General features: G+C 38.2%; 1 protein-coding gene across 2 annotated transcripts in view; it reads left to right on the top strand.

Moving 5' to 3' along the window:
• Window positions 1-23,945, top strand: part of MTHFD2L (methylenetetrahydrofolate dehydrogenase (NADP+ dependent) 2 like) — a 143,834-nt gene that overhangs the window by 8,131 nt on the left and 111,758 nt on the right. For both annotated transcript variants that reach the window (XM_027058271.2, XM_027058266.2), the window contains exons 2-3: window positions 9,468-9,652; window positions 10,674-10,796. In XM_027058271.2, the coding sequence (XP_026914072.1) occupies window positions 9,468-9,652; window positions 10,674-10,796 (308 nt within the window). The remainder of the gene's footprint in view (window positions 1-9,467; window positions 9,653-10,673; window positions 10,797-23,945) is intronic.

The raw sequence follows: 23,945 nt of genomic DNA, 5'->3' as shown, positions 1-23,945 counted from the left end.
AATCTATTCGATGAAAAACAGCTCCATCAAAAGATTCCTCCCACAAATTTGAATATTTTAAATTAGGATTATGCATGTATTTGTTTACTAAGGCCACTGTAAACAAAGTACCACAGACTAGATGGTCTGAAGCAACAGGATGGATCCTCAGACTCTCGGAGACTAGAAGTCTGAAATGAAAGTATCTGCAGAGCTGTGCTCTCCCCACCTCTTCTTGCTGGAAATTCTTACTTTTCCTTGGTCTATAGCTGCATGACTCTAAGCCCCTTGCTTCCAGAGTCTGTTTTCCACATTTAACCAGCTATTGAATCATGAAAATCGGGTCATAGCACTCCTCAGAATCATCAAATGGCTTTCTAGCTCAGTAAAAGCCAATACCCCTTCAAAAGTCTGCAGGACCTTATGTGATCTCAAGTTCCGTGACTTCTCTGATTTTACGTCCTGGCCTGGCCCACTTGTCTCCACTGCAGCCATTGGCCTTGCTATTCATCAGACATGCTAGTCATGCTCCTGCCTAGAGTCCCTTGTACTTGCTTTGCACTCCCCTTGGCCTAGAAGTATTTTGTACACATAGCCACATGACATATTCCCTCATTTCCTTCTTATTGATTGATTGATTGATTGATTGTCAAATTAGCATACTGTGTAGTCTTGGCTTCAGGAGTAGATTCCTGTGAGTCATCACTTACATACAACATCCAGTGCTCATTCCAACAAGTGCCCTCCTCAATGCCCATCATCCGTTTTCCCCACCCCCATCAACCCTCAGTTTGTTCTCTGTATTTAAGAGTCTCTTATGGTTTGCTTCCCTCTCTATTTGTATCTTATTTTTCCTTCCCTTCCCCCATGGTCTTCTGTTAAGTTTCTCTAATGCCACATCTGAGTGAACTCATATGATACCAGTCTTTCTTTGACTGACTTATTTTGCTTAGCATAATAGCCTCCAGTTCCATCCATGTTGTTGCAAACGGCAAGATGTCATTCTTTTTCATTGCTAAGTAGTATTCCATTGCATATATAAGCCACATCTTTGTTACCCATTCATCAGTTGATGGACATTTGGGCTCTTTCCATAATTTGGCTATTGTTGACAGTGCTGCTATAAATATTGGGGTGCATGTGCCCCTTCAAATTAGCACTCCCATATCCTTTGGATAAATTCCTAGTAGTGTTATTGTTGGGTCATAGGGTAATTCTATTTTTAATTTTTTGAGGACCCTCCATACTCTTTTCCAGAGTGGCTGCACCAGTTTGCATTCCCACCAACAGTGCAAGAGGGTTCCCCTTTCTCTATACCCTTGCCAATATCTGTTTCCTGAGTTGTTAATTTTAGCTACTCTGCCTATTTGAGGTGGTATCTCAGTGTGGGTTCAATTTTATTTCCCTGATGATGGGTGATATTGAGCATCTTTTCATGTGTCTGTTTGCCATCTGGATGTTTTCTTTGGAAAAGTGTCTATTCATGTCTTCTGCCCATTTCTTCACTGGGTTATTTGTTTTTCAGTGTTCAGTTTGGTAAATTCTTTATAGATTTTGGAAACTAACCCTTTATTTGATATGTCACTTACAAATATCTTCTCCCATTCTGTCAGTTGTCTTTTAGTTTTGTTGATTGTTTCCTTTGCTGTGCAGAAGCTTTTTATCTTGATGAGGTCCTAATAGTTCATTTTTGCTTTTATTTCCCTTGCCTTTGGCGACATGTCAATAAGAAGTTGCTGCGGCTGAGGTCAAAGAGGTTGCTGCCTATTTTCTCCTGTAGGATTTTGATGGTTTCCTGTCTCACATTTAGGTCTTTCAGCCATTTTGAATTTATTTTTGTGTGTAGTGTAAGGAAGTGGTCCAGTTTCATTCTTCTGCATGTTGCTGTCTAGTTCTCCCAGCACCATTTGCTAAAGAGACTGTCTTTTTCCCACTGGATACTCTTCCCTGCTTTGTCAAACATTAGTTGGCCATATATTTGTGGGTCTATTTCTGAGTCCTCTATTCTATTCCATTGGTCTGTGTGTCTGTTTTTGTGCCAATACCATACTGTCTTGATGATTACAGCTTTGTAGTACAGGCTAACGTCTGGGATTGTGATACTTCCGGATTGGTTTTTTTTTTTTACCATTATTTTGGCTATTTGGAGTCTTTTGTGGTTCCATGTAAATTTTAGGATTGTTTGTTCTAGCTCTGTAAAAAATGCTGGTGCTGTTTTCATTGGGATTGCATTGAATGTGTAGACTGCTTTGTGTAGTATTGACAGTTTAACAATATTTGTTCTTCCTATCCAAGAGCATGGAATGTTTTTCCATTTCTTTGTGTCTTCTTCAGTTTCTTTCATATGTTTTCTATAGTTTTCAGCATATATTTCTTTTACCTCTTTGGTTAGGTTTATTCCTGGGTATTTTATGGTTCTTGGCGCAATTGTAAATGGGATCGATTCCTTGATATCTCTTTCTGTTGCTTCATTATTGTACAGAAATGCAATCGATTTCTGTACATTGATTTTATATCCTACAACTTGGCTGAATTCCTATGTCAGTTCTGGCAATTTTTGGGTGGAGACTTTCGGATTTTCCATATAGAGTACCATGTCATCTGCGAAGAGTGAATGTTTGACTTCTTTGCCTTTTCTCTCCTCTGCTTCTCCCATCCTCGCTGTCACTGTATTTAGTTTATTTTGCATACCATTTATAGCATTTTTAAAAAATTCATTGTGACTATTTCTTAGGTCTTTGATCTCTGCAGCAATAGATTCTCTGCTGTCTTCTATGCTTTTAGTCTTATGCTATTAGTCTTATGACCGTTATCCTAAATTCTTGTTCAGATATATTGTTTATATCTGTTTTGAGCAGTTCTCTGGCTGTCATTTCTTTCTGGAATTTCTTTTGAGGAGAATTCTTCCGTTTCATCATTTTGGGTAGGTTTTTGTCTTTTACGTGTTTTAATAGCTGGTTATGTATCCTGTACATGTGAACACTACTATATTAAAAATGGGTCACACAGTGTCCAGGGCCTGGCCCTTCAGGAGGTGTTTTTGGAATGTGTCACATCCTCTCTGTTGTTGTGTATTTGGCTGCTCTATCCCATTGATCAGTCCTCTGCAAAGCTTCTCTTTGCTCATGGTGGTGGAATGTTTGGAGCTTCAATCAGGTGTGCTTTGATGTGTTCGTTGAAATAACCTGGAAAAAAGGAAAGGGCAGGAGACCTGATCCAATACAAAGAGAAAAATGAAAGGGGTGAAAAAAGAAAAAGACACCAAGCAAAGAATCAAAGAAACTGTAAGGCTTAATCCAGAGAGAGTGAAAGGAAAATAAAGAAGGAGATACAGAAAAGGTGTAAAAAGTATAGAGTAAAAATGCCTGATTAAACAAACAAACAAAAAAAATAAAACAGATAAAGAGCGAAAAATATATATATATAATAAGAATTGACCAAAAATCAAATCAGAGACTATGAACCTGATTCCAAAGGGAAAACAAGAAAAAGGTAGAAAGAAAAGAAGTGAAAAAAGAAGAGAAGGAAAGAAACGAGATAGAGAAAAAGAAAAGAGAGACTAACAGGCAAAAACACAAAACAGTTGTCTGTTGGTCCGGGGACCTGCCGGGGACCGGTGACTGTGCTGGTTGCCGGGGGGGCGGGCAATAAACCCTCTTCCCACAGTACTCAAGGGAGGGGACTGCCCTCTCCCAGTGCGCCCCTGAGATCGCTACCGAACCCTGCGGCCAGCTCCCTGCTCCCCAGGCGTTCACACACGGCAGCGGCTTCACTCCTAGAAAGTCAGCATTTGTCACAAGTTTGCAAAGGAGAAATGCACTGTATTTCTCGTTCCGCAGTACCCGGTCCGGAGAGGGTTTCCTCTTGTCCTGACACTAGACCGCAGACCACAGCTTCTCTTGTGCTCCCTTTTGCCTCTCCTCAGAAGGGGTTCCCCTCCTCTGTGCCTGTGCTATTTTATCTCACCCGTTTCACGTACATGCACTTCTGTTCTGCCAAGCTGTCTCCCTCCACCTGTGGAGACCCTTCTGCCACGCCGCAGATTGATTTCCAGGGCGTTCCCAGTGTTCTAACCTCAATACAGCTGTGTTTGAGGGACGAGGGAAATCCTGGTCCCCCTACTTCTCCACCATCTTAACTCCTACCCCCGAGCATGTGATTCTTGATCTCAGGGTTGTGGGTTCAAGCCCCACAATGGGTGTACAGAGTACTTAAAAGAAAAATCTGCTCTCCTCCAGCAGGCACTCCTCGCAGCCTCTGAGCTCCATTCCCATGCCCTCTGGCAGCATCTGAAGAGAGGTGTCCCTGCCGCTTTGCCCCTCAGGGCTCCCTAAAGCCCCCTGGGAATGGAGGAGGCATCCTCATTGGGTGGGCTCCTGGTGATGCTTTATACCCGGGTTGACAGCAGGCGTGGTGATTGCCCCCGCTGTGGTTTCTATCCCTGTTACGGCCACTTCTGGCTCACCTTCATTTTTTGTAAATTTAAGTTTATTTATTTTGAGAGAAAAAGAGAGCAGGAGGAGCAGAGAGAGAGAGGGAGAGAGAGACAATTCCAAGCAGGCTTCACACTGTCAGTGCAGAGCCAGATGTGGGGCTCGAACTCACAAACTGTGAGATCATGACCTGAGCTGGAACCAAGAGTTGGTCACTTAACCGACTGAGCCACCCATTTCCTTCATTTATGATGAAATATCACCAGATTAATCAGAATTAAGAGACACTTTAGCCCATCTGTATAATATGACAGCTCTGGCCCCCAGATATGCCCTTTCCCTCTGTTTTTCACACATGATATAAATATTCGCCTTTTAAAAAAATTTGCTTATTATGTCTTCTTCAACTGGATTGTAGTTCCCGTAAAAGTGGGCAGTTTGTTTTGTACACTGTTATTTATATTTCCAGTGTCTAGAATAGTGCCTGGCAGATAAAAGGTTTTCAGTGTGTATTTATTAAGTCAATAAACATTGGGCTTGTAAGTGAGGCGTTTTAACCAAGGAAGTGACATGATTAGATTTGGAAAATCACTCTGGCTGCGGTGCAGATAATGGATGGTAGAGATTGACTTGAGCCAGGGAAACTCTTAGGAGCTGTGGGCTTCTATGGCTGAAATTCACACTAGTATTGATATTTAACATGTTTCAACAGTATGCGTGCTGAAAAGTCTCATTTGTTTTTGCACTGAGCTAGGTAATGTGTGTGTTTACCAGTTCTTCCAGCATATAGGCTGATAGGGGCATCCTTCCTTTGAGTCTCCACTAATTCCTGCTTGCCTCATTTATCCTTATATCATATCTCCCACAAATCCAGGCTTGCCCAGGCTCTGCAGGGATTGAGGGAACCAATAGGCGGAGCCAGCTGCTACTGAAAAATCCTCAAAGTTCCTTTTATAATTAGGTGGCAGTCTTCTGAGTATTTACCCATAAATACCAACTAGACCAGGCTATAACGTGTCAGCTATAGTTAGCAAACTCACTTAGCACATCTGTGCTGTAAAGTAAGCCCTGTCTTCTCTCAGACCCCAACATGGTGCAGTCAAGTTTAATCTGTATATAGATTGTCTGTCTTTGGAAGTCATGAGTCCATTTATGCCACGGTCAACTCTGACACTCTCAGAGTCACACAGCTTTGTAATATCTAAGCCATAATTATCGTGGATTATGTTCAGTGATTGCCAGTTTCACGGTAACCTATGAACTAATTGTTGTAACAGAGAATCAACTAATAAAACATGTCAGCAGCAGCAGTTTCTATTCATATACTATAAAATGTAACATAGGGCTCAGGTGATTTTGTAATTTAAAATACAAATGCATGTTCTTTGTTACAAGAGTGAATTCTAGTGTATCAGCAGATAAGCTTAGGTATTTTACCCTAAGTGAATATGTTGGCACAGTTTAATTTATGGAAAGTATTTATTGATTTATTTATTGACTTATTATTTTTATGACTCTTAGAAATGAGTCATTCTGGAATTACTGCAGCCTTTAGTATTTTATAATAGAAGAGTTCCTTGTTCTCTTAGAATTAAAAGATCACTTAAATGAATTAATAAAAAATGAGCACTAGAAGTTCATAGTAAATAGTGAAAAAAGTTTGTTACCTAATCTTGAAAGATAACATTTAAATTCAGAAGTAAGTATGTTATCTTAACTTCATTTAAACTTGATCTTAAACTTTAACAGAATAAAAGCTCCAGGACCAGATGGCTTCATGGGTGAAATTTACCAAACATTTAAGGAAGAAATAATACCAATTCTGCAGAAACTCTTCTGGAAATTTGAAGAGGACGGGATATATCCTAACTCATTTTATAAAGGCAGCATCACCCTGATACCAAAATCATACAAAGACATTACAAGAAAAGAAAACTATAAATAAATACCTGTCATGCACATAGAAGCAAAAAATTTAACAAAATTTTAGATAAAATCCTGAATATCTGGAAAGGATAAGCACATCGTGACCAAGTGAGGCTTATCCCAGGAATGCAAGATTGGCTTAACATTTGAAAATCAATCAATATAATTCATCATATTAACAGACTAAAACCAAAAAAAAAAAAAAATCATGTGGTCATATGATTATCTCTATACACACACATTAAAAAAACTTTGACAATATCCTGATATAAATAAAGTTCCATCAAACTAAGAGTAAAACTAAATCACAGAACTAAATGTATAACCTGAACACATAAAACTAGAAGGAAATGTTGAAGAAAACCTTTGTGACCTTAAGTTAGGCGAAGATTTCTTATATGCCTCACCATAAAAGGGAAAGGAAAATTGATGGAAATACATCAAAATTGAGAGCTGATCTTCCAAAGGCACAGTTAAGAGAATGAAAAGGCAAAGCACAGAGTAGGAGAAAATATTTCAAATCACTTTTCTGATAAAGGACTTGGATATACCTGCTGTATGACCCGGCCATTCTACTCCTAGGTATTTGCTCATTGTGCATACAATGACTTGTACATGAATGTCTATAACAGCTTTATTTGCCATGAGTAAAAGCTGGAAACAACCCAAATATCCATCAATAATTGGATGGATAAACAAATTTTGGTATATCCATACAATGGAAAACTACTCAACAATAAAAAGAAATGAACTATGGATACATGCAACAACATGAATGAATCTTAATTATGCTGAGTGAGAGTAGCTGGATAAAAAAGAGTATGTTGTGCATGATTCCATTTGTACAAAATTTGTGATGATACAAACTAAGATATAGTGACAGGAAGCAGACCAGTGGTTGCCTGTTGATTGAGGAGGGACATGGCCAGGACAGGGGGAATGGTGAGATTTAGAAAAGAGTACCAGAATTCTTACAGGAGTTTCATTTGCTTGATCATGGTGATAGTTTCCTAGGTATATACATATATTAAAACATCAAATTGCACACTTTAAATATGTACAATATATTTTATGTCAGTTATACTTCTTTATTATTTTAAAAATATATTTATTTATTTTGAGAGAGAGAGAGAGCAGGGAAAGGGCAGAGAGAGAGAGAGAGAGAGAGAGAATCCCAAATAGCCTCCGTGCTGCTCATGCAGAGCCAATGCAGGGCTCAAAGCCATGAACCATGAGATCATGACGTGAGCGTCACCAAGAGTCATATGCCTAACTGACTGAACCACCCAGTCGTCCCTGTCAGTTATACTTCAATACAGCTATTATAAAATTAGGACAGTGGAGGAAGACTGATCAATAAATTTGCCATGATTTTCCTTGTCTTGAAAGCTATCAAGTTTTTGGTGAAACGTAGACAAGTTAGAATCAAAAGTTGAGTTTACTTACAGCTATAAAGTCTAGTTGTAATTGTATTCTCTAATCTGTTTGTTTGCTCAATTAATTGTTTACCTATGGTAATGATTATTTTTAAAATATACTTTTGTATTGAACTGAGCAGGTAGTTTTCGAACATGGTCATGCACATGAATACCTGTGGGAACTTGTCAGACATGCAGATTTCCAGGGTGTTCTCAATCATGGGTTGGGGAATCTGCAACTTGAGCAAACGTCCCAGGCAACTTTGGTGTATGTATCCATAGATCACATTGCAGCATCACTTCTTTTTTTTTTTTTTTTTTTGGTGCAAAAAAGGTAATTTTTTTTATTTTTATTTTTTTCAATATATGAAATTTATTGTCAAATTGGTTTCCCTACAACACCCAGTGCTCATCCCAAAAGGTGCCCTCCTCAATACCCATCACCCACCCTCCCCGCCCTCCCACCCCCCATCAACCCTCAGTTTGTTCTCAGTTTTTAAGAGTCTCTTATGCTTTGGCTCTCTCCCACTCTAACCTCTTTTTTTTCTTTTTTTTCCTTCCCCTCCCCCATGGGTTTCTGTTAAGTTTCTCAGGATCCACATAAGAGTGAAACCATATGGTATCTGTCTTTCTCTGTATGGCTTATTTCACTTAGCATCACACTCTCCAGTTCCATCCACGTTGCTACAAAGGGCCATATTTCGTTCTTTCTCATTGCCCTGTAGTAGTCCATTGTGTATATAAACCACAATTTCTTTATCCATTCATCAGTTGATGGACATTTAGGCTCTTTCCATAATTTGGCTATTGTTGAGAGTGCTGCTATAAACATTGGGGTACAAGTGCCCCTATGCATCAGTACTCCTGTATCCCTTGGGTAAATTCCTAGCAGTGCTATTGCTGGGTCATAGGGTAGGTCTATTTTTAATTTTCTGAGGAACCTCCACACTGCTTTCCAGAGTGGCTGCACCAATTTGCATTCCCACCAACAGGCAGCATCACTTCTTAATAGAACAATGTTCACGTCAAAATGGTGCAAACTTGGATAGACACTTTGGACCACTGGTGCCCGATTGAAAAGGAATATTCTTGATCTAGTTCATTGTCCCCCTGCCCCCCCTCCCCCTGTATATATATGTCCTCTTAGAAAGGACAGTTGACTTATTTGAAAGGGGCAGGAAATTTGCATTTTTTGTGTGTTGGTTGATATTCATGTTGCCTGCTCTCATTAGAAAATAAAAAGTGTACAGGTACTAGAAAGAATTCAGGTGCTGTAAGGTTTCCTTTTCTCTTTTTTTCTCTTCTGCTTCTTCCCCTGCCTCCTTTTCCATTCTTCACGATATTCATTGACCTGCATTTGGGGTTTTGTGTAATAATCATGTGCTACATACAGATCTGCTTCCGCCAGGCCTTTCAATAGTGAAAGGACAGGGGGAGCAGGAAGAAAGAACCATCTTATACTTTATCAGGTACCTTAAAAAAACAAACACACAGTAAGAGCAACATTAATTCACCACTTTGAAGTTTGAGATCACGGAGAGCAAGAAAGCATTTTCAATATATGTATTTCTTTCTGCTTTTCTGGGGGTTGATTTAAGGTTGCTCACTTGGAGAATCACAGATGTGTTGTTCACTCTTGTAACTTAAGATTATGCGGTTGAATGTTCCTTACTGTCTTTCTAGTGCTATATTTATTCTTTGTTTTCCACAGACATGATGCCATCATTATCTCAGGAACTGAAATGGCCAAACAAATCCAGAAAGAAATACAGAGAGGTGTGGAATCATGGATTTCCCTTGGGAACAGAAGACCTCACCTCAGTATCATTTTAGTGGGTGATAACCCAGCAAGCCACACGTACGTCAGGAAGAAGATCAGAGCTGCGTCTGCTGTAGGTGGGGATGCGTTTTAGTTGTTCTTGTTACTAAGTCATGTCTTCTTGTGTTCCTTCAAAGTGCAGTAATTATCAGTGAGAATTGCCAAATAAGTGCCATTTGAATAACATTTACCATTATTACCATTACTATTAGAGATGAGTTACCCAAGTTTATATTGATTTCTTAATGTTTTTCTCCAGCTTTCTTACTGAATTAATTTGATGTGATTTCAGATCCTATGGTGATATGTCAGAGGAACACTGCACATTTAAAGAGCCCATTTTTAGGGGTGCCTTGGTGGCTCGGTCGGTTGAGCGTCTGACTTTGGCTCAGGTCATGATCTCGCAGTTTGTGAATTCGAGGCCCACATTGGGCTCTGTGCCGTCAGCCTGTCAGCACAGAGCCCACTCCAGATCCTCTGTCCCCCTCTGTCTGCCCCTCCCCACTGGCGCTCTCTCAAAAGGAAATAAACATTAAAGGGACCATTTTTAGGTATAGCATAGGGAATGTAGTCAGTGATATTGTAATAGCATTGTATGGTGACCATTGTAGCTACACTTGTGATTAGCCTAGCTAGCAAAATGAACATACTTGTCGAATCACCATATTGTATACCTGAGACTGGTGTAACATTGTGTGTCAGCTGTATTTCAATTTTTTTTTAAAAAAGGCCTATTTTTATTATACTTGCTTTAATCAGATAATAAACCTGGCCAGTTCGCTCTGCTGAACTTGGCCTAATAATGGTGGTGAGGGGTATTAACATATTTACTAGATTCACATCCCCTAACAGTAGCTTATCACAAATAAATGCAATACGATACTGGGCCAAAAATTGCATGTGAATCATGAGAAAACATCTGTACTCTTTGAGACATCCCTTTTAGTGGTGGTTTGAACATCATTTTTGTAGAAGGTCCTTTCCTTCCAATGAGGCAAGGCACAGAGGAAACCTTTTACGCACCGTGTAAGACACCGTTGTTGAAAAACCACATCTTTGCTGGTCAAATGACTCTCTCTGTGTTTGTTGTTCTTCCAGGGATCCGTAGTGAGATCATTCTAAAACCAAAGGATGTTTCTCAGGAAGAACTTTTGGATATAACTGATCAATTGAATATGGACCCACGAGTCAGTGGTATATTGGTTCAGTTACCACTACCAGGTACCTAAGGCTCTTGTGTATGTCTGCTTTGGTGAGGAAAAAGGGCGTCTTTCAACATTCTATCACGGCACTGCAAGTAGTTTAGGAAATACGTTCACGAAGGGACTAGCTCTTACACTAGCAGGTAATTGTTGGCAAAGCCTGGATGACTTCTGCTTGCAATGACTGAAACTTGTAAAGGAAAAATGTAGGCAAAAATTACACATAGTCCTTACTTTGTACAATAGCCCCAAGACCGTGACAATGACTGTGCACGCTGAAACCAGGCAAAGCAACCTTAAAAACCCAATGGGAAAAACAACAGTCATTCTCTGACCTTTATTTTTTTATTTTTTTAAACAAAAATTAAAAGAAATATTTTTTAATGTTTATTTATTTTTGAAAGAGAGAGAGAGAGTGGGGGAGGGGTAGCGAAGGAGGGAGACACAGAATCTGAAGCAGACTCCAGGCTTTGAACTGTCAGCATAGAGCCCGACGCGGGGCTCGAACTCACGAACTGTGAGGTCATGACCTGAGCTGAAGTCGGACGCTTAACCGACTGAGCCACCCAGGCACCCCTTAAACAAAATTTTTTTAACGTTTATTCATTTTTGAGAGACACAGAGAGACAGAGTGTGAGTGGGGGAAGGGCAGAGAGAGAGGGAGACACAGAATCCGAAGCAAGCTCCAGGATGAGCTGTCAGCACAGAGCCTGATGTGGGGCTCAAACTCATAAACCGTGAGATCATGACCTCAGCCAAAGTTGGACACTTAACCGACTGAGCCACCCAGGCGCCCCTCGTTCTCTGACCTTTAAAATGTTCTCCCCAAACATTAAAAACTCTCTCTCTGTGGCTCATAAACATATAGGGAAATGGAACACAAAAAAAGAGGGAAGCTAATATTTGTTCAGCACACTATAAATTAAAACATTAGAAACATCGAGAATTAAAGTGTTATTTCTTTGCAAAAAACTTGGTCAGAGGAGCTTGCACGGGAGCTTACCTTCTCATCATGTAACTTACAATATGGAGCAAGCGTCTTTCCTGGGCCTTGGTGAATTCAACTGCATATTCCTCTCTAAGTTTGGATCAGTTTCCATTTCGTCCTTTGTAATCATTTGCCAAGCAGTCTTCTTATGGTTCGTAGTTTTTTCACGGTTCTGAAATCTCTCTGAGAGTTTCTTTTATGGGATGGTTTATGCTGGTGCCACTTCCTCTGGGATGTTGTCATCGTTTTGTCATAAGAACCTTCTTCATGTACGGGAGACAGTCCACCTTCATTAGAGCTTCTGTGGCTGCATATCCACATTGCTCCGAAGGGCCCAGAGTCAACATTCCAGGGTCACCTCATTCCTGCACAACCCATTTCCATTCAATCAGAGTCCTACCGGAGCACTTAATCATAGCTCTTCCCTTCCTGGGGGCACAGGCTTCTGTTATTTTCGCTTTGTTGTTGCCATTTTCAGACCTTCTGTTCACATCTCATTTCACTTCCAGTGTCACCACATTTTATTTTTTTGCTGCCCTGTCACCTTTACAGGTTAATTCCCTCTGTTGATTATCTACTTTTGTGAAATGTCTTGTAAGTTGACCACCGGGAGACCAGGAGGAAGTATGATTTGCTGTTGATGTTTGACCCAAATAACAAATGTGCAGTGATCAATCATCAACGGACTTTTAAGGAAGTGTCAAATGTGTTGCTCGGGGAACATGATGCTCATCTTTATTTACACGGTGATTTGTGAACCAGAGGGCCAGCAGCTCTTACATAATTACTCACAGTTAATTTACCATGATAACTGAACTTTGAACTGTGCTATTGGACGATTGGTGCTATTTAAGTAAATTGTGGCTGTGAAATTCATGTGTATTTCAACTGAGTGAAGTGAGGACTGCCATATAGTATAGATTACAGAAGTTTTTTTTTTTTTTAATTTTTTTAAATGTTTATTTATTTTTGAGAGAGAGACAGAGTGTGAGTGGGGGAGGAGCAGAGAGAGAGGGAGACACAGAATCTAAAGCAGGCTCCAGGCTCTGAGCTGTCAGCACAGAGCCTCTCACAGGGCTCGAACCCACGAACCATGAGATCATGACCTGAGCCGGTGTCAGATGCTTAACTGACTGAGCCACCCAGGCGCCCCTAGATTACAGTAGTTTTGAGTTCATCTATAAGTTTTGACTTGCAGAAAGTAAAAAGTGAATGGTGCTATTGCATGAGATCCTTGTATGGTATTGATTATACTTTATCCAACAATATAACTTAATTCCTTGGTATATAACTTTCATGCTATTTAAATTGTACCAAAAATTCACATTTCTAATTCTCATACAGATTTATTAGCATTGCAAATATGTACAAAAAAAAATTGGCAGTGGGTTTAAGCCCAATTATTTGGCTCATATTAAAAAAAACAAAAACAAAAACAAAAACCAGTCTTCTTTGTACCATAATTGCCAAGCACTCTTCTTGTGGTTTGTAGTTTTTAAAAAATTTCTCCCGGCTGTAGTTGTACTGAATTCAAATAATTATTAAAAAACACATCACAAATTTCCAAATTTACAAATCTAAAACATTAGATTTCGTTTGTTTTAAAAATTAAATGCAGGGGCGCCTGGGCGTCTCAGTCAGTTGAGCATCCGACTTCCGCTCAGGTCATGATACCGCGGTTCAGGAGTTCGAACCCCACTCTATCAAAGCGGAGCCAGCTTGGAATTCTCTGTCCTCCTCTCTTTCTGCCCTTAACCTGCACTCAAAACCTTTATCTATCTCTCTCTCTCTCAAAAATAAACAAATTAAAAAAATTAAATTCATATCTGTAGAAATTTTTACCTGTTTAGGGCAACCTTTCTCTGTTGGCGAATTTATTAGAAAATTGCCACTAGATGGCACTGTTGGTCTGTCTGTAGTAAAATTGCTTGTGTCCTGTGTTCCTTCTAGAGAGTGAGAAGCATGAACCAAAGGGACTGTGGTAATAACAAATATCTTGATGCTCTAAGAAAGAACAATTCTCTATGTTGCTGAAAAGCCAATAATATACAAAATAAGAATGGCTAAAATTTATTACATTAAGCATTTATTTATTATGTCTCAGGAACTTTACATTTATTACTTCATTGAATCCTGATACTAATCCTGGGTAGTTGGAGCTCTTATTATGGACATTTCACTGGTGTTAAGATTTGAGGCACAGAAAGCTTAAGTAACTTCCCCTAAGGTCACCGGGTTGATAAGTAATTGAGCTGGGATGGAAGGAAGACTGGTTCCTCCTGCCATTACTTTTAACCATTGTGTTACCCTCACCAGCATATTGGTGGTAGCTAGTGAGTAATGTATCATACTATGTGGCAAGTATTCCTTTATATGGATAATTTTATCTACTCCTCAAAGCAACCTTATGAGTAGGAATTGTTTTCTTTATTTTACATATGAGTAGACTCGTCTATATTACTTAACCTACGTTATACTGGGACATATGGTGTGTTGATGAATAGAAAAAATTGGTTAAAGTAGAAAATTATAGAACAATGCATATTTACCTTAAATATTGTTTTATAACATAAATCATTTAAATACTCGGTTATTCATCAGTCTTTTGATGTGGGTCCACAGATCTTTGGAACTTACTGATTGGAATTTTGAATCATCTTCTGGTATTAATAATACCTACGAATCATTGCCTCTGATATTCAGTTTGAGGTGAAACTATCTCAGTGAAAATTCTTACTGCTTTTTAAAATAGCTCCCAGGGTGCCTGGGTGGCTCAATTGGTTAAGCCCTTGACTCTTGATTTCGGCTCAGATCATGATCTCACTGTTTGTGGGATCAAGCCCCACATCAGGCTTCATGCTGACAGAGTGGAGCCTGCTTGGAATTCCCCCTCCCTCTCTCTGCCCATCGCCTCCCCCAACCTATGTGCATGTATGAGCTCTCTCTCAAAATAAGTAAATAAATGTTTAAAAAAATCTCCCAATCTTCATGATTGTCCTGTTCATATCTAAATCCTTACTAATTCATTTTAGTTCTCAAGAGCCTTTCCAGAACATTCGATTTAGTTTTTATAGAAATAACAGCTGTTTTCTTCTCACACTCTGTTGTCATGTTTATACTGTTTTAATTACATCACATTATTTACTGTGAAAGAACTAGCAAAAACTGATTGGGAAAGACTTGATTATCATGAAGGTCAACCGGTAGGGGCAGGCATAGTTAAACTACTTTCTGATTTGTTCTGTGAGCTCTGAGCATCAGCTTTCATGTTTTACAGAAGAAATGTAACTCTTTGTGTCATGGCAGTAGGTTGGCTATGTGGAAGTAGGTTGAGCTAATGTCTCCTGTCCCGGTCTTAATAAAATTGTTAGAAGGAACCAGTGAAACAATGAGCAAATGAAAAAAATGAGGTGATTCGAGTTGATCATGCCTTGCATTTTATATCATTTGGTTAATAATTTGGATTCCAAGTTGTCTCATGATTAGAAATTGGGGATTATTATTCACAATTAGGGAAATATCTTGAGTAAAAGAAATTCTGAATTAGAATTATAATTCTGATGTTGCAGGACAAGTTTGCATGGGATGAATCAGAATGTACAGATAGTTTCCGTGCCTCTCACTTAGATAAAAACCAAAGAAATGGGATAGAATTCTTCCCTATTTGATGGTAATAAGTTTGTTTCAAGCTAAACCTCTGTTCATGTTCAGGAGCTCTGCAACTTGGGTCAGGATTGGAAGTATTCAGGATATAACCATGTGTCCATAGTCACGCAGCCTGGCTGTTTTTCCTGTAGTTGGCCCTCAAACCACAGAGAAATAAAAACAACCACATGCAATGCTTCCCTACTCCCATCCTGACTGTGATCAGAGTCTATTAGTATCAATAAGTGGTCATTTTGTCAAGCCAGAAAGATGTCTGCTATTCACATTCTATGTATTTTTTCTCCTAGTCATGTATTATTTGCTCTTAGCTTTTATTGAGTTATATCTATTAAAGTGATATTATATTAAAAGTTATGTCATTTGTAGAGTATGTATCAGCCTATAGTGTTAAAAAAAAGGTATAATAATGATCTTTAAAAATTCGGAAGCAATTTTTTCTAACTAAAGCACGAAAAGAGAAATTATAAAGTGCTTTATATATGGTAACTTGTATGATGCTTACAACAACTCTTACCGGTAGGTGCTATGCCTTTCAATCTGTGGTTTGTAGTGAAGGATAGTAAAAGAACTGAGTAACTTATGTGATCAGGGAGGTAGTAAGTAGCAGAACAATGCCGGCAGAAGCAATGATGTTGTCCTTTCAGCTGCCATCACTGTCCTACAATGGAGATTTCAAGGCACATACCAAGGGAGATGTTTGCTCATCTCGTGTTTTCTTGCTTTCTAAAGTCTACTTTTCATTTATTTCTAAAACAAAATGATTAGGTAGAAGGAGAAGACTTATTCCATCTTATCCATCATTTTCTAAAATCATTTTTCAGCTATTGAATGTGACATCTTTGAATATCAACATCTTCCAGTTTATGTAAGGGGATTAAAAAGAGATATTAGAATAAAATATTGGAATAAAGGATTGAATCTGGAGGGAGTAAGAAGAGTTAAAGTCTAGTGTGTAGATTTAACAAATATCAACTTTTCTAATAATTAGTAGGCATCAAAATGGGGAGATTGACCTAATTAATTAGCATATAAATATATGTATTTCCTAAATCTTAATTCCTCATTTGGAGAAAAAAAGTCTTTGCCATAATTGCTTTTCTTAAGAGGTTATGCAATGTATGTATGCAGAATACTTATTATTGTATTTTTCGTGTTCTTGACCAGAGTGGGAAATTTTCATCACCCTAGACTTCTTCATGGTTGTAGAGCCCTTTATTCTATTTATTTCTAAATGATTTCCAAATTTTGACTTGACCTTTGTTATAACATTTTCCCTCTTTCTCTAGGGAGAAGAAAGCCCAGTTCTGTGTTTGAGTGTTCAGAACAATTCTGCATGGAATATTTTATTAATTGAATATGGCTTTAGCCTCTGACCTCTTAACTATATTGATTATCTGTCACACATACCAGAGCTGACTTCTTTCCAACCGTCAGGCCTTAGCTTAAATGCCACACTGCCTCAGAGAACGCTTCCCAACCCACACCCTCTGAAATTATTTTAATTCTGTTATTCTCTATTTCAGAGTTGCCTTTTCTGTGGCAGGAAAAGTTCTCCAATATCTACATGCTCCCATCATTTCCCAGCTTCTCAGAGCAGTTACACTGGGGCCATGTGACTACCTTCAGCTGGATTGTGAGGGGAAGTGACTTTTGTGAGACATTTCTTGACTGAGATGGTTAAAAGCTATTGTGCTACACGGCCCCTTCTTTTTTTTTTATTGCAGTTTTTATGGAAGCTAGATGTTACAGATGATTTTAAATTATAGGAGGGAGGGAAGTGGGATTCTTTTTTTTTAAAGTTTATTTATTTATTTGAGGGAGACAGAGACAGTGCTAGTGGGGGAGGGGCAGAGAGAGAGAGGGGGAGAGAGAGAATCCTAAGGAATTTCTGTGCTGTCAGCATAGATCCTGATGCGAGATTATGACCTGAGCTGAAACCAAGAGTCAGATGCTTAGCTGACTGAGCCACACCGGTGCCCTGGGAAGTGGGATTCTTATGGAGCTTTACATGAATAAGAATTAAATATCCTTTCATAAGTGACTCAGATTTCAGAATAAAGCACACACATACATATGCACAAATTTGATGACAACTATAAACCTACACATCTAAGAAGCTCAACAGGGGCGCCTGGGTGGCTCAGTCGGTTAAGCGTCCGACTTCGGCTCAGGTCACGATCTCACGGTCCGTGAGTGCGAGCCCCGCGTGGGGCTCTGGGCTGATGGCTCAGAGCCTGGAGCCTGCTTCCGATTCTGTGCCTCCCTCTCTCTCTGCCCCTCCCCCGTTCATGCTCTGTCTCTCTCTGTCTCAAAAATAAATAAACGTTAAAAAAAAAAATTTAAGAAGCTCAACAAAGTCTAAGCCTATGCAATAGGAAGAAAACCAAAGAACACCATAATCAAATTGTTCAAAACCAGTGTGATAGAAAAAGTATCAAAAGTAACAAGAGAGAGAAAAATCACATTACATAGAGAGGAACACAAAGAAGGAAGCAAATTTCTTGCTAGAAACAACGTAAACTAGAAGACAAGGGAGTAGCTTGCTTGGTATTTAAGGTATTAAAAAAAAACCTGTCAATCATGAATTCTATCCTCAGTAACAATATCTTTTAAAACAAAGGCAAAACAAAGTATTTTTCCAGAAATTTAGGGAGGGGAGAACCCAGAACGAGCTGAAAACAATCACCAGCAGACACATACTACCAAAAAATGTTAAAGGAAGTCCTTCAGACAGTAGGAAATAATACCAGATGAAAATATGTATCTATCCAAAGGAATAAAGAGCCCTGGAAATGGTAGCTACATGAGTAGATATAGATGATATTTTTCTTATCATTCAAATCATCTTAGAATATAATTGATGTTTAATCAAAAACAAAAACCATGGAATATGTGATTTGTAATGTATATAAGTAAAATCTACAACAGTAACACAAACATTGGGAGAGAAGAAATGGTAGGATATTAATGTTAGATTCTTATATGGGAAGTGATATATCACTTGAGGGTAGATTGAGATAAATTCAAGGTATATACTATAGAACCACAAGCAGCCACTAAAAAACACAATAGTTGTAGCTAATAAAACAAGGAGATAAAATTGAATCACTAAAAATATTCAATTATTCCAAAGGAAGGAAGAATAAAGGGGCAAAGACAACAATGAAAACACATAGCAAGATGATAAGTTTAATGACATAATGTTGTAAATAACCCAATAAAATGTCAGAGGTTGTCAGATTGGATAAAAGTAAGAGCCAACTGTATGCTGCATACAAAAAACACACTTCAAGTATAAAGACACAGAGAAGTTACAAGCAAAACAATGGAAAAGATATGCCATGCTAACACTAATTAAAAGAAAGTTGGAGTGATTTTGTCAATATCAGGCAAAGTATATTTCAGAGCAATGAATATCACCAGGGATAAAGAAGATCATTCCCCAGTAATAAAGGGATCTGTTTATCAAAAGGAAATAACAGTCTTGGGGTGCCTGGGTGGCTCAGTTGGTTAAGTGGCCGACTCTTGATTTCAGTTCAGGTGGTGATCTTATGGTTCTTGGGATCGAGCCCCACGTTGGGCTCTGTGCCGACAATGGGGAGCCTGCTTGGGATTCTCTCTCTCCCTCTCTCTCTGCCTGTCCCCTGCTCATGGCCTCTCTCTGTCTCTCTCTTTTTCTCTCTCTGAAAATAAGTAAACTTAAAAAAAGAAATGTCTTAATCACTTATATACCTAAAAGGAAACCTTCAGTAAAAACTAATAGAATTACAAGAAAAATAAATCCAAAATTATCATCATACATTTTAGTACCTCTCTGTCAATAATTGAAAGAATAGACAGGAAATCAGTGAGGATAGAGATTTGAAGTAGAGTATCATCCAATTTGACCTAATTGACATTTGTAAAACACTATCCCAGCAAACAACAGAATACACACCTTTTTTTCAAGTTTACGTAGAACATTTACCAAAAAAATAGCATATTCTAGGTCATAAAACAAATCTCACATATAAAGGATTCATGCTGCCTAAAGTGTTTTCCTTGACCACAGTGGAATTAAATTAAAAATCACTAACAGAAAAATATCTGGAATGTTCCCAAATATTTAGAAACTAAATAACACACTTCTAAGTAACACATGCATCAGATAAGAAAATTGAAGGGAAATTAGAACATTTTTTAACTTTTTATGAAGATACAGCATATCAAAATTTATGCTATGCTGCTAAATAGTAGTTGGGAGAAATATATAGCACTATATACTTATCTTAGAAAAGACGAAAGGTGCCAAAGCAATAATCTCAGTTTCCACCTTAACGTACTAGAAAAAAAGAGCAAGTTAAAGACAAAGGAAGGACAAGAAAGAAAATAGAAAACAGAAATGATGAGGAAAATAAATGAAACACAAGCTAGTTTGATCAAGGCCAAAAAAAAAAAAAAAAGATACAAATTACCAGTATCAGGAATGAGAGGTAACATCACTATAGATTCTAAGGCTATTAAAAGGATAAAAGGGAATATTTTGAACAACTTTATGGCAAGTGATGTGACAAGTTTGATGAAATAAATGACTTTCTTGAAAGACACATACTACCAAGGCCCATTCAAGAAGTAGGTAATATGAAGAATTCTATTAAAAAATTGATTTTGTACTTAAAATCCATTCCACAAATAAAGCTCCATGTTCAGATGGCTTTGCTGGTGAATTCTACCAAATATTTGAGGAAACAAAAAAATGCTAAAAAGGAAGGAGTACTCCTGAGCTCATTATATGAGGCCACCATTACCCTGATATCAAAAACCGGGCAAAGACATTACAAAAAAGGAAAACCATAGACTGGTATCTTTCATGAACATCAGTGTAAAAGATATGATCAAAATCTAACAAAATCCAACAATATAGAAAAGGGATCATTCATCATGAAATAAAGCGTTTTATTCGAGGAATGCAACATTGCTTTAACATTAGAAAATCGAACGATGTGGGGCGCCTGGGTGGCTCAGTCGGTTAAGTGGCCGACTTCGGCTCAGGTCATGATCTTGCGGTCCGTGAGTTCGAGCCCTGCATCGGGCTCTGTGCTGACAGCTCAGAGCCTGGAGCCTGCTTCCGATTCTGTGTCTCCCTCTCTCTGACCCTCCCCCGTTCATGCTCTGTCTCTCTCTGTCTCAAAAATAAATAAACATTAAAAAAAAAATTTAAAGAAAATCGAACGATGTATTTAATCACGTTAACAAACTAAACATGAAAAACCATATGATTAACTCATTATATACAGATAAAATAGTTGATAAGACTATCATTGATTCCTGATGAAAAGCTGTCATATAAGTAATAGTAAAGGGAACATCCTGAAGGTGATAAGGGGCACATCTGAAAAATTTACAGTCATCAGAGTTGATCATGAAAAACTGAGCATTTACCTCCTACGATCAGGAAGATGTCAAGGATGTCCACTCCCATCATGTCTATTTAACATTGTATCGGAGAGTCTAAGCAGCACCATAAGGCAAGAGAAAGAAAATAAAAAGCAGATAATATGACTGTCTATGTATAAAATCCAATGGAGTCTAGAAAAAGAAAACTAATAGTGATGTGATTTTTAGCAAGATTGGAGGATACGAGATTAATATGCAAAATGCAATTGTCATTTATTAGCATCAAAAATCAGGTATTGGAATAAAAACACTAAGATAACATCCAAAAATGAAATCTTTAGGCATAAATTTGACAAAAGATGTGAAAAATCTATACACCGAATACTGCAGAACATTCCTAAAATAAATTAAATAAAAGCTAAATAAGTGGATCAATATACAACGTCCATGTATCGGGAGACTAAACGTTGTTAAGATGTAGTCATCTTTACATTGATTTGTAGATTCATGGCAGTCCCAATTAAAATCCCATCATACTTTTTTGTAGCAGTTGACAAACTGATGGGCAAATTTATATGGATATGCAAAATAATTAGAATAGTCAGAACACGAAATTAGTCACAGAAAAACAAATATCATGACTTCACTCATGTGGAATTTAAGAGACAAAACAGATGAACAGAAGGGAAAGGAAGCAAAAAGAATATAAAAACAGGGAGGGGGACAAAACAGAAGAGACTCTTAGAGAACAAAGAGAGGGTTGCTGGAGGAGTTGTGGGTGGGGGATGGGCTAAATGGGTAAGGGGCACTGAGGAGTCTATTCCTGAAATCATTATTGCACTATAATGTAGCTAACTTTGATGTAAATTTTAAAAAAAATTAAAAAAATGGTTGAAATAACTTTGAAAATGAGCAACACAGTTGGAAGATTAACACCACCCAATTTGAAGATTAATCAAAAATCTTAAAATCAAAAGGTACAAACTTCCAGTTATAAAATAAGTAAGTCATGGGGATATAATGTACAACATGTACTAAAATTAATAATACTATATTGCTTATTTGAAAGTCACTAAGAGAGTATATCTTAAACTTTTCATCTCTTGGGGTACCTGGGTGACTCAGTTGGTTAAGTGTCTGACTCTTGATTTCAGCTCAGGTCATGAGATCCAACCCTGCATTGGGCTCTGTGCCAGGAGTGGAACCTGCTTAAGATTCTTTCTCTGTCTCCACTTTCCCCTCCCCAAATGTCTCTCTCTCTTTCCTTCTCAAAAACAAAGTCCTCATCACAAGAAAAAAAAAAAAATGTAACTGTATAGTGATGGATTTAGTTAGATTTGTTGTGGTGATCATTTGTAATATATACAAATATCAAATCATGTTGTACACCTGAAACTAATATAATGTTAGAGGTCAATTATACCTTAATAAAAACAATTTAAAAAAAGACTTAATTATAAAGCTGCAATAAAGAAGGCAGTATATTATTGGAATCATCAGATCAAGCAAAGAAATTCAAAGTCCAGACCTCTATCAATATCTGAGTTTTGACAAGGTGGGAAGACAAAGTAGCACAGGAAGGTATGATTCTGGGTGCTGAAAAATTGGACTACTTACAGATATGAAACAAGAACTTAATAAACTAGACTTTATCAAAATGTAAAACTTGTGTTCTGTTAAAGGAATGAAAAGATAGGCCATAGACCAGATGAAAATATTTGCAAAGCATGTATCTGTTAACTTATGAATATACAGAATATATAAAGTGCTCTCTTGGGGCACCTGGGTGGCTCAGTTTGTTAAGCATCTGACTCTTTTTTTTTTTTTTTTAGGTTTTTTTTTGAATTTTATTTTTTATTTTTTTAAATTTACATCCAAATTAGTTAGCATATAGTGCAACAATGATTTCAGGAGTAGATTCCTTGGTGCCCCTTAACCATTTAGCCCACCCCCCTCCAACAACCCCTCCAGTAACCCTCAGTTTGTTCTCCATATTTATGAGTCTCTTCTGTTTTGTCCCCCTCCCTGTTTTTATATTATTTTTGTTTCCCTTCCCTTATGTTCATCTGTTTTGTCTCTTAAAGTCCTCATATGACTGAAGTCCTATGATTTGTGTCTTTCTCTGACTGACTAATTTCACTTAGCATAATACCCTCCAGTTCCATCCACATAGTTGCAAATGGCAAGATTTCATTCTTTTTGATTGCCACGTAATACTCCATGGTATACATATGCCACATCTTCTTTATCCATTCATCCATCGGTGGACATTTGGGCTCTTTCCATACTTTGGCTATTGTTGATAGTGCATGTGTCCCTTTGAAACAGCACACCTGTATCCCTTGGATAAATGCCTACTAGTGCAATTGCTGGGTCGTAGGGTAGTTCTATTTTTAGTTTTTTGAGGAGCCTCCATACTGTTTTCCAGAGTGGCTGCACCAGCTTGCATTCCCACCAACAATGCAAAAGGCATCCTCTTTCTCCGCATCCTCACCAACATCTGTTGTTGCCTGAGTTGTTAATGTTAGCCATTCTGACAGGTGTAAGGTGGTATCTCATTGTGGTTTTGATTTGTATTTCCCTTATGGTGAGTGACGTTAAGCATTTTTTCATGTGTTGGTTGGCCATCTGGATGTCTTCTTTGGAGAAGGGTCTATTCATGTCTTTTGCCCATTTCTTCACTGGATTATTTGTCTTTTGGGTGTTGAGGTTGATAAGTTCTTTATACATTTTGGATACTAACCCTTTATCTGATATGTCATTTGCAAATATCTTCTCCCATTCTGTTGGTTGCCTTTTAGTTTTGCTGATTGTTTCCTTCGCTATGCAGAAGATTTTTATTTTGATGAGGTCCCAGTAGTTCATTTTTGCTTTTGTTTCCCTTGCCTCCGGAGACGTGTTGAGTAAGAAGTTGCTGCGGCCAAGAACAAAGAGATTTTTGCCTGCTTTCTCCTCGAGGATTTTGATGGCTTCCTGTCTTGCATTGAGGTCCTTCGTCCACTTTGAGTTTATTTTTGTATATGATGTAAGAAAGTGGTCCAGGTTCATTCTTCTGCATGTCGCTGTCCGGTTTTCCCAGCAGCACTTGCTGAAGAGACTGTCTTTATTCCATTGGATATTCTTTACTGCTTTGTCAAA

The sequence above is a fragment of the Acinonyx jubatus genome, chromosome B1 (genome assembly GCF_027475565.1).
Source record: "Acinonyx jubatus isolate Ajub_Pintada_27869175 chromosome B1, VMU_Ajub_asm_v1.0, whole genome shotgun sequence".
Taxonomy (NCBI): Eukaryota; Metazoa; Chordata; class Mammalia; order Carnivora; family Felidae; genus Acinonyx; species Acinonyx jubatus.
This window is presented reverse-complemented; position numbering and strand designations above follow the sequence as displayed.